Here is a 16,420-nt window from a genome sequence, read left to right on the forward strand (position 1 = left end):
AATCACGTAATGGTCTTTTGGAGGTCACCTGATGTAATTTTCCCACCGATGTGAGGTCACGTGATGACGTGTGCACCATTGGTATATAATGGTAGACCCCAGATGATGCAGTTAGTTTTTTAGCTTGTAGATTTTCAGGTAGAACATGCTGTGTCTCCGTTTCTGTTGCGTGTTTGTTTTTTATGACGCAGTTTCATTTTTAAAATGGTTGTACGTTCTATTGCAAGATACAATACTATTGGACTGGAAATTTTTGGCTAGATGTGTTGATTTACCCTATTCCAGCAGTAGTACAGGAGAGTGAAGACTTTGTCGAAGTATAGGATCGAAGGATTGAGAGGAGTCGGAATCTTCGGCAGTTTAACAAAGGATCGACCTTATTGAGTTTTCATTGAAGGAGTGGCGACCTGCATCGAGATAACTCTTGCCAAAAGAGCAAAGAGTTTATGCAAAGGTTTGCTCTCTCTAGAATTTAAGGTCCGTTGTTTTAAACTGTTTATTTGCTGCATAGTGAGTCCTTTGGACAGAACCAGCAGGAAAGTCGCGTCTATGAAGAAATCCTTCTCCAGAGAAGTCTCTCCCAACTGAACATATAAATCTGCTGGACTTTCAAATTTACCATTTTAAGAACTATATCTGACTTTATCACTTTAAGAACTGTTTTCACATTTAACGCTTTAAGAACCAGTGCCGACTGATGATTTGTTGAATGGCTGCATAACGGTTAACTTCCGATTAAAGTTTTCGTTTGTTTTTTATCGTTCTTCCACGTTTAATAAATGTTTGGTTGCTTTTATATAACCTGTCTCGATTGATATTCATTGCTGCCGGTTACGTAACAGTACATCATCGCTGTCAAGGGCCTCAACACTAACCACGTACTGTTCCTTCACATTTAATCTCCTAAAGTGCAACACCAGCCTGGATTAAACTTCATCTGCCATTTTTTTCACCCATATCTATAATGATCCATATCAATCACACAATCTTCCACACTATCCACAACACCATTAATCTTACTATAGTTGGTGAACTGACAAAACCCACCCACACCCATTTTTATTGATGTCACTTGCAGAACATATATCACAAACTGTAGATATCCCAGGGCGGTTCCCTGTGGAACACCATTAGATTAGATTATATTAGATTCAACTTTATTGTCATTGTGCCGAGTACAGATACAAAGCCAATGAAATGCATTTAGCATCTGACCAGAAATGCAAAGAATAGTGTTATTTACAAAATAACTGCGAATACAGAAAGCGCTACAGCACACAAATATAAAAGTACTAATACAGTACAATACCGATGCAATCAAGGATGCAGTCAAGGACTACCATCCAGAATAAGATACATTGCCAACTACCCTCTGTATTCTACATGCAAGTCAATTCTGAATCCAAGTGGCCAAGTCGCCACGGATCTCACTCACTTTCATCTTCTGGATGAGCATCCCATGCAGGAACTTATCAAATGACTGACTAGGATCCATGTGAAACATTATCCACAGCTCTACCCTCATCAATCAGCTTTGCCCCCTCCACAAAAAGCTCAATCAAATGAGTAAAGAAGTGACCTGAACCTCCCCTGCAAAATCATTCGTGTCCAAACCCAATTCTGGATGTGGAGGTTCCCCTAAAATCCAAATATTTCACCCTTTGATCCAACTGATAGAAAGCAGAGCCCACGGCTGCAGTGAAACACAGGGACCCATCACAGACAATTCAACTAGAGGCTGTGCTGTGAGTTCATGGGAATGAACCAGCAGAGACCAATATTCACCAGGACTCCCACAGAAATCACTTATTCCAGGGACTTACCTCAGCTGCCATCCATGCCTTTTTGTCACTGAAAAACCGGTAACAGGAGTTTAAAAGAGGAAAATGAAACCAGTTTTCCTCACAGGGTCCTCTGAATAGTCTATAGTTTTGAAGGTCCCGCTGAGTCCTCTTCAGAACCAAGGAATTGTTTGTCCCTTTCAGTGAAAGAGAATTAGAATTTAAATCAACTACAATAACCAAAGTACCAATCATAAACAGTCACAGATTTTGCTGTTGCACAACACCAGACCTTGATGGACACACAGAAGGTCAGGGCTTGAGGGGAGGAAGGATCCCTGTAGCTGTATCTGTGGCCTCTCTGATGTTTAATACAGACCTAATGTGATCTCCCCCAGTCCACTTCTTATAAAAGGAGGAAAGGGACAGATGGACGAACCGCAGGCTGATCAGCCTGATATTGGGAATGGACCAGATTTTGGGAAATCATCTGAAGGACGGCACAAATCGGCATTTAGAGCAGTGCTGCTAATCAAGGACAGCTGTATGGAGATTTTAAAGGAAGACTGTACACTTTCTCTTCTTAGAATCTCCATCAGGATCGAGAAGAACATAGAACATAGAACAGTACAGCACAGTACAGGCCCTTTGGCCCACAATGTTGTGCCAGCCCTTTAAACTCTGCCTCCCATATAACCCCCCACCTTAAATTCCTCCATATACCTGTCTAGTAATCTCTTAAATTTCACTAGTGTATCTGCCTCCTCCACTGACTCAGGCAGTGCATTCCACGCACCAACCACTCTCTGAGTAAAAAACCTTCCTCTAATATCCTCTTTGAACTTCCCACCCCTTACCTTAGAGCCATGTCCTCTTGTATTGAGCAGTGGTGCCCTGGGGAAGAGGCGCTGGCTATCCACTCTATCTATTCCTCTTAATACCTTGTATATCTCTATCATGTCTCCTCACATCCTCCTTCTCTCCAGTGAGTAAAGCCCTAGCTCCCTTAATCTCTGATCATAATCCATACTCTCTAAACCAGGCAGCATCCTGGTAAATCTCCTCTGTACCCTTTCCAATGCTTCCACATCCTTCCTACAGTGAGGTGACCAGAACTGAAGACAGTACTCCAAGTGTGGCCTAACCAGAGTTTTATAGAGCTGCATCATTACCCCGCAACTCTTAAGCTCTATCCCTCGACTTATGAAAGCTAACACTCCATAAGCTTTCTTAACTACCCTATCCACCTGTGAGGCAACTTTCAGGGATCTGTGGACAGGTACCCCCAGATCCCTCTGCTCCTCCACACTACCAAGCATCCTGCCATTTACTTTGTACTCTGCCTTGAAGTTTGTCCTTCCAAAGTGTACCACCTCACACTTCTCGGGGTTGAACTCCATCTGCCACTTCTCAGCCCACTTCTGCAACCTATCAATGTCTCTCTGCAATCTTCAACAATCCTCTACACTATCTACAACACCACCAACCTTTGTGTCATCTGCAAACTTGCCAACCCACCCTTCTACCCCCACATCCAGGTTGTTAATAAAAATCATGAAAAGTAGAGGTTCCAGAACTGATCCTTGTAGGACACCACTAGTCACAACCCTCCAATCCGAATGTACTCCCTCCACCATGACCCTCTGTCTTCTGCAAGCAAGCCAATTCTGAATCCACCTGGCCAAACTTCCCTGGATCCCATGCCTTCTCACTTTCTGAATAAGTCTACCATGTGGAACCTTATCAAATGCGTTACTAAAATCCATGTAGATCACATCCACTGCACTACCCTCATCTATATGCCTGGTCATCTCCTCAAAGAACTCTATCAGGCTTGTTAGACTCAATCTGCCCTTCACAAAGCCATATTGACTGTCCTTGATCAGACAATGATTTCCTAAATGCCCATAGATCCTATCTCTAAGAATCTTTTCCAACAGCTTTCTCACCACAGACATAAGGCTCACTGGTCTATAATTACCCACACTATCCCTATTACCTTTTTTGAACAAAGGGACAACATTCGCCTCCCTCCAATCCTCCGGTACCATTGCCGTGGACAACAAGGACATAGAGATCCTAGCCAGAGGCTCAGCAATCTCTTCCCTCGCTTCATGGAGCAGCCTGCGGAATATTCTGTCAGGCCCTGGGGACTTATCCATCCCATCCTAATGTATTTTAACAACTCCAGCAACTCCTCTCCCTTAATATCAACATGCTCCAGAACATCAACCTCACTCATATTGTGCTCACCGTCATCAAGTTTCTTCTCACTGGTGAATACCGAAGAGAAGTATTCATTGAGGATCTTGCTCACTTCCACCGCCTCCAGGCACATCTTCCTACTCTTATCTCTAATTGGTCCTATCTTCACTCCTATCATCCTTTTGTTCTTCACATAATTGAAGAATGCCTTGGGGTTTTCCTTTTCCCTACTCACCTAGTATGCCCCCTCTCATGCCCCCTTCTTGCTCTCCTCAGCCCCTTTTTAAGCTCCTTTCTTGCTACCCTATATTCCTCAATAGACCCATCTGATCCTTGCTTCCTAAACCTCATGCATGCTTTCCAAAGGAGTGGAAGGTGTTGGTGTGGGATTTCTTTCAACATGGCGTGGCCATTGCACAACAGCTACCATTCTGTCAAGACAAAGTATGTGCCTGGTCTGCATTAACATTCAATGACAAAGATCAAAGGAAAAGGGTTTTATCATTGATTAAAGAGCAGCAAGCTGGAGATTTGGAATAACTAAAAATGCTCTTTAACAGCAAAACAAAGAAAACAAATTTCACCAGATAACAACCAAGCTGTTGCTAATGAAAAAGGAAACAGAATTTCAGTGCCATCCTCTGGGAAATGGGATAAGTCTTCCTCCAGAAAAAAAAGAAAAGATGAACAAAAGTTGTTGTGAGTCCCTCACAATCTGCCCGTGCTCCCTCAGGCCATCACCCTCAACCTCACCGGTAACAAATAGACTGCACTTGGTGCATTGGACCCAGTGCCTGCAGAAATTTCTTCTCTGTATCCACTCAGTTCCTCACAGATAGTCCTATACCCCTCTAACTGCAACTTTATTTTCCTAAGAAACATCACTGTGAAGAAATCCCTGTCTCCTGATCTACAGGAGAATTTTTGAAACATCAACAGTTCAGATGTGAGTATCTCAGACAAGAGATAATTGCTACCACAACCCGACCAGTCCAATGTCAGCAAATTCCCATGTCCTATAGTCCCAAAAGAGGCCTGTGCATTCATTCCTCACAGCAATATATTTCTGAAGCTCCTGGAATCAATGGACCTTACCTGCCACATCACTGACAAGCAGTGCAGTCACCACCAAAACCCACACCAGCATCATGTTTCTTTTCTCGAATCTGAAACACAAGAAAACAAAGCATCATTAGTGTCAAGTTTCCCAGTGAACGTGGGGATATCCTGTCGCCATTCCCACCTCTCTCTCTCTCAGCTCCCTGTGTCAATAAAGGTTCTAATGGTTTTGCATCCCCTCATATATGTAGTTTGAGATCTTAGGAGCTTCAAAGAATATTGAAATTAAACACAATTGGCTCAATTGAGCAGTGTAAGTACTACCACTGACGAATCACTATTGGCAGATAGGAACAATATTAACAGGAAACTACAGAAATGCCTTGTAAGCTCCAAGTGTGACTGTAGAGTGTGATGTTATAACTGAATACTGAGAAATAGAGGCCGCAGAAGGCGTCTATGATCCTATAATCTTTTTGTGATATTAGAGCTCAAAGAATATTATCAAGATGGACAATCAGGAAGTAATATTCAGTTGAATTCTTCAAAAACAACAGATCACCTCACTGACTCATATACCTGCTCTGGTCTGTTACCCCTCCATTTCCCGTCATGGAAGCTTTGTAATCCATTTGTGAGGAACAGGTTCAATTTAGTATGATGGTCACTTTCCAATAAGGAGCTGGAATGAAATCTGCTCAGGAAAAACCTAGAAGTTTGGGGAGATAATGGACAGCTTGATATTTGATGCTTCTCCAGGGACAGTTCAGGGAGATCTCTGAAATAAGGAATCCATCGATCTCCAGTGGAGTGGGACCAATGGGTCAAGTGGCTCTTTCTTTCTCTGGAATCTCTCTTGTTGCTCAGCCCCTTCACTCTCACAGGCAGAGCAAATGATCTCTGAAACTGATTGTACACTCAGCTCATCCTCATCCTCTGCTAGAACAAAAGAATGCTACCGCACGGAAGGGAATTATTTGCCCATCGAATCTGTACCATCTCTTTGATTTGCAATCCATTTAGTTTAATTCTCCTTCTCTTTCCCTCTGCCACTGGGACTTTTTCCTTCACACATTTAGCCAAAATCTTTTAAAGTTATTAGAAACACAGACACATAGAAAACTTACAGCACAATACAGGCCCTTCAAGCTGTGCTGAACATGAAATTAACTAGGGTTACCCATAGCCCTCTAATTTTCTAAGCTGCATGTATCTATCCAGAATTCTCTCAAAAGACCCCAACATATCTGCCTCCAACATTGTGTTGGCAGACCATTCCAAGAAATCACCAGCCTCTGCGTAAAAAACTTGCCCCTGACATCCCCTCTGTACCTACTTCCAAGCACCTAAAACTGTGCCCTCTTGTGTTAGCCAATTCAGCACTGGAAAAAAGCTTTTGACTGTCCACATGATCAATGCCTCTCTTCATCTTGTAAACCTCTATCAGATCACCCCTCAACCTCCGTCGCTCCAAGGAGAAAAGGCTGAGTACACCCAACTTATTCTCATAGGGCATGCTCCCCAATCCAGGCAACATCCTTATAAATCTCCTCTGCACCCTTTCTATGGTTTCCACATCTTTCGTGTAGTGAGGTGACCATAACTGAGCACAGTACTCCAAGTGGGGTCTGACCAGGTTCCTATAAAGCTGTAACATTACCTCTCAGCTCATAAACTCAATCCAATGGTTGATGAAGGCCAATGAACCGTATGCCTTCTTAACCACAGGGTTAACCTACACAGCAACTTTGAGTGTCCTATGTATCCCTCTGATCCTCCACACTGCCAAGAATCTTACCATTAATACTATATTCTGCCATCATATTTGACCTACCAAAATGAACCACTTCACACTTATCTGGGTTGTACTCCATCTACCACTTCTCAGCCCAGTTTTACATCCTATCGATATCCCGCTGTAACCTCTGACAGACCTCCACACTATCCACAACACTCCAAACCTGTGTGTCATTATCAAATTTACTAACCCATCCCTCCACTTCCTCATCCAGATCATTTATAAAAATCACGAAGAGAAGGGGTCCCAGAACAGATCCCTGAGGCACACCACTGATCACTGACCTCCATGCAGAATATGACCTGTCTACAACCATTCTTTGCCTTCTGTGGGTAAGCTAGTTCTGGATCCACAAAGCAATGTCTCCTTGGATTCTATGCTTCCTTACTTTCTCAATAAGCCTTGCACAGGATACCTTATCAAATGCATTGATGGAATCCATATACACTACATCTACGGCTCTACCTTCATCAATGTGTTTAGTCACATCCTCAAAAAAATCAGTCAGGCTCATAAGGCACGACCTGCCTTTGACAAAGCCATGCTGACTATTCCTAATCATACTATACCTCTCCAAATGTTCATAAATCCTCTCTCTCAGGATCTACTCCATCAACTTACTAACCACTGAAGTAAGACTCACTGGTCTATAATTTCCTGGGCTATCTCTACTCCCTTTCTTGAATAAGGGAACAATATCTGCAATCCTCCAATCCTCTGGAACCTCTCACACACCCACTGATTATGCAAAAATCATTGCCAGAGAATCAGCAATCTCCTCCCTCACGTCCCACAGCAGCCTGGGGTTTATCTCATCTGGTCCTGGTGACTTATCCAACTTGATGCTTTCCAAAAGCTTCAGCACATCCTCTTTCTTAATGTCAATATGCTCAAGCTTTTCACTCCGCTGTAAGTCATCCCTACAATCACCAAGATCCTTTTCCGTAGTGAATACTGAAGTGAAGTATTCATTAAGTACCTCCGCTATCTTCTCCGGTTCCATACACACTTTTCCACTGTCACACGTGATTGGTCCTATTCTCTCACATCTTATCATTTTACTCTTCACATACTTGTAGAATGCCTTGGGGTTTTCCTTACTTTTGCTCACCAAAGCTTTCTCATGGCTGCTTCTGGCTCTCCTAATTTCATTCTTAAGCTCCATCCTGAGCCTTATAACTTTCTAGATCTCTATCGTTACCTTTCCACTTTTGCAAGCTTTTATTTTCTTCTTGACTAGATTTTCAACAGCCTTTGTACACCACAGTTTCTGTACCCTACCATCCTTTCCATGTCTCATTGGAATGCACCTATGTAGAACGTCACGCAAATATCCCCTGAACATCTGCCACACACTTCCCTGAGAACATCTATTCGCAATTTATACTTCCGAGTTCCTGCCTGATAGCTTCATATTTACCCTTACTCCAATTAAATGCTTTCCAAACTTGTCTGTTCCTAACCCTCTCCAATGACATGGTAAAAGAGATAGAATTATGATCAAGAAGAAGAAGAAAGCCCTTAACTCCGAGTGGAGTCATCGGGACGCCGTTATGACGGCGTTCTTTAAGCAGGCTTTCTTATTTTTATGAGGACAAGTCACTAGCTTGATGCTCAACCCAGCATGGATGGAAAGCATACAATGGAGAGAATTATGATCTCTATCTGAAAAATTGTTTCCCACTGAGAGACATGACAGATTCAATTCCCAATACCAGATCAAGTACGGCCTCTCCTCTTGTCGGCCTATCTGCATTTTGTGTTAGGAAACCTTCCTGAACACATCTAACAAACTCCACCCCATCTAAACCCCTTGCTCTAGGGAGAAGCCAATCAATATTTGGGAAATTAAAATCTCCCACCACAACTACCCTGTTATTAATACACCTTTCTAAAATCTGCCTCCCTATCTGCTCCTCGATGTCCCTGTTACTATTGGTAGGTCTATAAAAACACCCAGTAGAGTTATTGACCCTTTCTTTTTCCTAACTTCCATCCACAGCAGACAATCCCTCCATGACTTCCTCCTTTTCTGCAGCCTTAACACTATCTCTGATCAGCAGTGCCACGCCCCCACCTCTTTTGCCTCCCTCCCTGTCCTTTCTGAAACATCTAAAGCCTGGCACTCTAAATTGCCATTCCTGCCCTTGAGCCATCCAAGTTTCTGTACTGGCCACACATCAAAGCTCCAAGCAGTGATCCACGCTCTAAGCTCGTCCGCTTTGTTCATGATGCTTCTTGCATTAAAAAAGACACATCTCAAACCATCAGTGTGAGCGCATCCCTTCCTTATCACCTGCTTATTCTCCCTCTCACACTGTCTACAAGCTTTCTCTATTTGTGAGCCAGCTGCCCCTTCATCCATCTCTTCAGTTTGGTTCCCACCTCCCAGCAACTCTAGTTTAAACTCTCCCCAATAGCCTTAGCAAACCTCCCTATTGGGATATTGGTCCCCCTCGGATTCAAGTACAACCCTTTCTTTTTGTACAGGTCACTCCTGCTCCAATCCCTCAGCCACGCATTTATCCTCCACCTCACTTTATTTCTACACTCACTGTTGTGTGGTACAGGCAGTAATCCCGAGATTACTACCTTTGAGGTCCTCCTTCTCAGCTTCTTTCCTAACTCCCAGTAGTCTGTTTTCAGGACCTCCTCCCTTTTCCTGTCTATGTCGTTGGAATTAATATGCACCACAACCTCTGGCTGTTCACCTTCCCACTTCAGGATATCGAGGACGCGATCAGAAACATCCTGGACACCTGGTACATGGGGGGCATACTACCATCCGTGTTTCTTTCCTGTGTCCACAGTTTTGCCTATCTGATCCCCGAACTGTAGAGTCCCTATCACTGCTGCCATCCTCTTCCTTCCCCTACCCTTCAGAGCCACAGGGTCAGACTTTGTGCCAGAGGTACAGCCACTGTTACTTCCCCCAGGTAGGTCGTACCACCCCCCCCCCAACAGTACTCAAACAAGAGTACTTATTGTTAAAGGAGACAGCCACAGGGGTATCTCTAGCATCTGACTCCTGCCCTTCCCTCTCCTGACTGTTACCCACTTACCTGTCTCCCGAGGCCCCGGTGTGACTACTTGCCAGTAGCTCCTCTCTATCCCCTCCTCACTCTCCCTGACCAGATAATGGTCATCAAGCTGTATCTCCAGTTCCCTAACGCACTCCCTAAGGAGCTGCAGCTCAAGGCACCTGGTGCAGATGTGGCCATTTGGGATGCTGGGGGTCTCCCGGACATTCCACATCTGACACCCAGTACAGAACACTGGCCACGTGCTTGTGCAGTCATGCCTTATTATTGACTCTGCTTCCAGAAGTCTTTCTGTCAGTGATTTTCACATCATGACAACTTCCTGAGCAAAATGAATTCCTCCTGAAACATCTGATCCATTTGCCATCTAAGATCTCGTCCCTTTGGTTACTGTTCCTGCTGCCTGTACAATGAGTACTCCACAGTGTTTCTGATCTCAAAACTTACAGATATTGGAAAGGCACTAGCATGTCAAAGATGGATCATTTGCTGAGATACACCCAGCCTCAGAGTGACTCTTTCTGCCACAGAATCTGTGTGTCTGATTCAATTGGTTTTCAGCTCAGAAGTGACTCCCAAGCTGTAGATGGTGGAGGAACGTGACATTAATGTCAATGGCTGTTAATGGACAGCTCTCAGTTTTTGAGGTATTCATTGCCTGGGGAAAATGTTATTTGCCATTTATTGTCCAACGTCTGAGTATTTTTCCTGGATGATCTGCTTCATATTTCAGAAGAGTTATGAATAGAACTGAACATCATGCAGACATCAGCCTAACCCTAGGCTAGTCACAGGACAATTTGCAATGGCCAATTAACTGTTACACTCTGTAAGGTTTCGCTGCTAATGTAGTGGCTTCGCTGTAATGTTCCACTGCTGAGGTAATGGTTTTTCGGTAGCAACAATGTTTGGCTTATGACGAGAGATAACAGGGCACATTATCCAATGAGCGGGATGTTGTTCTTTCCTCTGTGTTTGGGAGCCGGGAATTTGCAGTCTTTTGCAGGGGAGAGATGAGGAGAGAATACATGAATGGAGAGACTTGGTAGACTGCCAGATGGAGTGCACTTGGAGCAAGGGTCCGAAGGGCAGCGACGATCGGAGGAGGTCGATGGTGGACAAATGGCCTTATCAGTGATCTCCAACCTTACGCATTAGAAGGTTTCATGGGAATAGGCCCTTTTTCTTTTTTTTGTTTTCTTTACCAACCATATAGTCAAATTAAGAATTATAAAGCTCAATCGTTTAATTGCATATTGTGTACTGTTGGTTATCTTGTGGTACCGATTTGTAACAGGAAACATATTGCACAGCATCTACCCAAACGAAGGGTCTTGGTCCGATACGTTGACTGTTCATTTCCATGGATGCTGCCAGACCCGTTGAGTTCCTCCAGCATGTTGTGCATGTTGCTAAATTTGAGAAGTTAGTTTTCAAGTAGAACAATGGAAATATCTCAGACATGATAAAATCAGAGGAGATATCTTGAGATATTTATGAAGGAAAGAGACGTGACTAGGTTAGGAGAGTTGGGAGGAAGATGGATTGTGTGTCTGTGGGTAGTTGGTGGGGAGGTGGATGTATATGGGTCACTCTTGTACAGAGTTGGTACAGACTCCATAAGTTGACCAGCATTCTTTAAAGTTGTAACCATTCTCTGAGTCTGTGACCAACATGGGTGGAACTGAGGAACCAGAAAGCCACAATCACCCAGACAGATTGGACTTCAGGTCCCCAAACACTAAGCGGTTGTAGGCCATGTTCAGAATTGAATTTGGATATGGTGAGACATTGAGCAAAGTGACGTTTGTCCCAGTGTATCAACACCATTCCAGTGTGGTCTTTCAGGTCCACTGAGATACCTCAGTATCATGGAGATGAAGGTGAATGCAAATATTTCAAAGTAATTGTTTTACAAAATATTTCTATTCAGCAATGGTGACACAGTATTTCATTGCAGAATTTTTATGAAAAGGATTGATTGATCGAAAACGGAGCCAGTTTATGAAAACTAAGACTAATCGCATGTTGTTGAAGAAAGGGAGACTTAAATAATATTTATCTGTATAACTCACTTCCTACTGAGAGCAGATGTGTTACATTTCCTCTGTAACACACCGAATGTGTTAATTTCCATCTTCTGGTGTGATATTGTTGATAAAATCGGAATTTGCTCACCTCAAAGTTTTGAGACATAGCCATCTTGGTGAAGAAGTGAAGTCACTCAGAAGCCAGACAGTCGAGCATTGACAGGTTCCCATCTACAGTGTCTTCACTTTAGAGCTGGGTGTTTATTGCAGACTGACCGTTCCACTTACTGAGATGTCCTACAACATAATAATGGAAGTCTGTACATTCTCAGCCCTGAAGTGCTCAGAGTCACAACATTTAAAAGATTCCCAACACTCTGCACAAGGGAAGTTTTCCTCTCTAAAGCCGAAAATGTGAATTGTATCCTAGTTCTAGATTCTCAAGACTGAGGAAATAGCATTTCATTTCCACCCCTCATAATCCAACTGTCAATGAGAACAATTTCAGCTTTTTGTTCTAAATTCTAGTGAGTTTATTCAATGTCTGTCATTATCTCTTCAGTGGACACTTCACTCGCTCCAAACGTCCATTTGCTGGATCAGAGCTGCACGGACTCCAAGGCAGGTATTTCCTGCCTTTGGTATGGAGAGCAAAACAACATCTGATCACCAGATCACCAGATGAGTCTCATTGTAATGTTGTGGAATGTCAGCAAGACTTCCTTGAATTAAATTTCCAAAGCTCTTACATCACAGACAGTGTGTTATTTCACTGCACCTGCAGATTAACCTTTTGCATCAAATTTGGAATCAGAATCAGATTTATTCTTGCTGGGTAAGACCATAAGGCCAGAAGATATTGGAGCAGAATTAGGCCAATGAATACAGGCCTAAAGCCACCAAACACACTTCATATGACAAGCTGTTCAAATCTGGATTAATTTTCAAGAAATTCCTTTCAAATCCTCTCCAGTTTCAGCACATCCTTTCTAAGATTAAGGGTCCAAAACTGCTCACAATACTCCAACTGAGGCCTCACCAGTGCTTTATAGTCTCAACATTACATCCTTGTTTTTATATTCTGGTTCTCTTGAAATGAATGCCAACAACACATTTGCTTTCCTCACCATAGACTCAACCTACAAATTGACCTTTAGGGAATTCTGCACAAGGACCCCTTAGTGCCTCAGAATTTTGTATTTTCTCTCCATTTAGAAAATATTCAATACTTTCATTTCTTCTACCAAAGTACATGATGATACACTGCTAGCTCTTTGCCTGTTCTCCTAATCTGTCTATCTCCTTCAATAGTCTATCTACTTCCTCAAAAATACCTGCCCTTCCACGTATCTACATATTGTCTGCAAACGTTGCAACAAAACCATCAATTCAATCATCCAAATCATTGGCATATAATGTAAAAATAATTGGTCCCAACATAGACCCCTGTGGCATGCTACTAGACAATGGCTGCCAACCAGAAAAGGCTCTCTTTATTCCCACTCTTTGTCTCCTGCCAATCAGCCACTGCTTTATCCATGCTAGAATATTTCCCGTAATACTATTGGCTCGTAGCCTGTTAAGAGCCTCATGTGTGGCACCATCTCAAAGGCCTTCAGAAAATCCAAGGACACAACATCAACCGACTCTTCTTTATCTATCCTCCTTCTGTAATGCTCTGTAAGGATTCATTGCTAATGTAATGGTTTCTCTGTAAGGTTTCACTCCAAATGTAATGGTTTCTCTGTAGCAGCAGTGTTTGGGTTATGTCTAGAGATAACGGAGGCTTTGGAATGTATGCCATCCAATGAGAGGTGTGTTGTTTTTTTCTTGTGTGTCTGAGGGAAGGTGTTCGGGGTCTTTTGTCGGCGAGAGATAAAGAGAGGAGACGTGAGAGGAGTGAGCTGGCAGACTGCAGGGTGGAGTGGAATTGGAGTGAGGGTCCAGGAGTCACTAGAGTCCTGGACTAATGGTCCAAGGAACAAAGTTTGAACCCATCACAGCAGCAGAGAAGTAAATAGTCTGGAATAAGGTGCGACTATCAGCAATAAAGAACATCAAAGATCCCAAAAGTTTCCATTATATCCTTCGGTAAATAACATGTACAAAACTCATTCTGAACATCAACAATTGAACTCCACTTCCATGAGTACATTTCCTTTTTGACTTCCCCTTACAAGCCTTTCTCAATTCAATATTGATGTTATGATCACTATTACCTAGATACTCCCCTCAATGTGCACCCAGAAATAGTATCCCCAGCAGGCTGGATCAGCTCTGTCGACAGGTAAGGCCATTCAAGCCAGGAGAGGAGTTCTGGTTGGCATCAAGGGATCTTCCCCTGAGAGTCAAGAGCCAGAAACCAGCACTGCGCTACATGGGACCATTTGTAGTGGAAAAGGCGGTCAACAAGATTGCATCTACCAGCAACACTGAAGATCCACCCAGTATTCCATGTTTTCCAGCTCAAGCCAGTTACTACCTCTCCCCTGGCCCCAGTCACTCCTCCTCCCCATCTGGTAGATAGTTCCCTTGTCTATGCCTCCTGGCATCTCACTGAGTATGTGGTAAGATCCACTACCTTGTGGACTGGGAAGGGTATGGTCCACATGAATGTACCTGGATCCCAGCGAAGGACATCTTGAACAAGTCGCTGATCCAGGACTTCCAGCGGACACAGGTCTGTGGTGCCTCAAGGTCTGCGACTAGAGAGGGGAGCCCTACCACAACCACGGATTCAGCAGCACAGTAGATATGACAATTTCGCTTGTGAATTTGCACGTGTCAGCTAGTAATTTTCAATCATGAATGTTTAACTCCATACTTGTCGTCGTAGTGTTTGTCGAGACGTGGACAGAGCACAGCAACGCTTCGCTGCTCGTTTGCTGTCGGCCTTCCCTAAGAAATTGGACTTCTGAGTCAACGGACTCTGAAGACTAGTGGTATTTGTTTAATGTTTAGATTTTTCCTTTCAGCCGCAGTGTGGGCTTCGTTTCCCATTTGAGAGTTTTAGTTAACGGCCCTATTTGGCCTAGTGTTTATTATTTATTTTCCCTTTAACACTGTTCACATTAAAGTTTGTGAACTATCGACCTGGTTCAATGTCTCTCACTCCGTATTTGGGCCATATCCGAACCTGGTAACACATGGCCTCTCACATCGGAGCCGGAAGCCTCACAGAAACTGGTTGCACTAGAGTTTGTGAGACACAGCATAAGAAAAGATGTGCGTGATTGGACTGCAAACAGTGTGGAATGCAAGCGACCAAAAGTTACCTTTCATGTTCATACACCACTGGCACCTTTTAAATGCCTGAGTGACGGTTTGACCATGTCAGTGTGGATCTTGTTGGTCCTCTTCCCCAGAACTTCCAGAATATACAACAAAGTAAATCAGATACAAAGATCATGTCAGACAGACAAAATTAAATCCACTTGGAAGAGAAAAAGCTAGAATGTCAAGTTGCAGTTTCAGAAAGATCATTAATCTGCATGCTGTTGATAAAAAATCAGATAACAATGAAAGTGATACTGGACTGTGAAGCTTTGAAATTTATAGTGTTAAAATTATTGATAGACAAGCAATATGGTTTACACCGGAACTGAATGGTGAAGTAATTAAAATGGAATTAGACACTAGCTCAGCTGTTTCAATCATTCCACAGAAAAAGTTTGAACAGCCTTTTAAAGATACCAACTGATGCTTTCAGACACCAATTTAGAACCGATTCTGGAGAAAAGATAACCCCTGTTGGGATGATATCTATAAACTGTAAAATACAACAACCAACAAGTCACATTGAGCTTGTCTGTGGTAAAAACAGGAGGACCAGCATTATGGGATGTGGTTGCCTGAGACAACTATAACTTGATTGGAGATCAATTGACTATTTGCACGTCACACTCTCTGCACTGAAGCCAACTGCAAGAAGGGTAGTACATGATGCCACAACTTTCTCATTGCTGAACACCACGAACCACTGCCCAATAGAGGACAAACGGGTGTTGGTGCCATCCTCTGTGCTTCTGGTTGAAAAGTATACTGGATCAAGGAAGGACTGTGCTGCTCAGTGCAAGCATTAAAATGATGAAAGCAGTGGTCTGACTACAACAGTTTTTGTAGGCAACATATCTGACAAAGCCTCAGGTATGTTAATCAGGCAGTTACTTGTGAAGTGTTGCTTGGTTTTAACCTGGAAGAGAGTTCAAGGAGCTTCAGGAAAGTTGCAAGCATTTGTTTTTGTAAGTTTAAAGAACCAAAATCTACTCTGCTTGCATTAAGGTTATTACATGAACTTCAAGGGGAGACAAAAAGCTGCTTGTAAAAATAGATGAAAAGACTAAACACCAGTTGGATGAATGGAAGGCCAAAAAGAAAGGAGACACAGGGGTACAAAAACAGGGTTCATCAGATGATGTTGTGGACGTGGAAGCCAAAAGGAGAGATCAAATTGTAAAGTTAGCAATAGAAGGATTAATAAGAGAATACTCCAGTGAACCAAATGAA

The 16,420-nt window shown here is 43.1% G+C and overlaps 1 protein-coding gene across 1 annotated transcript in view; it reads right to left on the bottom strand.

Annotated features, from left to right (window-relative positions):
* LOC134359250 (echinoidin-like) overlaps positions 1-16,420 on the bottom strand; it is a 53,813-nt gene that overhangs the window by 7,354 nt on the left and 30,039 nt on the right. The window contains exons 2-4 of the mRNA XM_063072213.1: positions 12,063-12,211; positions 5,082-5,152; positions 1,824-1,978 (exon numbers count right to left, since the gene is read on the bottom strand). Of these exons, the coding sequence (XP_062928283.1) occupies positions 1,824-1,978; positions 5,082-5,152; positions 12,063-12,145 (309 nt within the window). The 5' untranslated portion in view covers positions 12,146-12,211. The remainder of the gene's footprint in view (positions 1-1,823; positions 1,979-5,081; positions 5,153-12,062; positions 12,212-16,420) is intronic.

Source organism: Mobula hypostoma, chromosome 20, assembly GCF_963921235.1.
Source record: "Mobula hypostoma chromosome 20, sMobHyp1.1, whole genome shotgun sequence".
Classification (NCBI taxonomy): Eukaryota; Metazoa; Chordata; class Chondrichthyes; order Myliobatiformes; family Myliobatidae; genus Mobula; species Mobula hypostoma.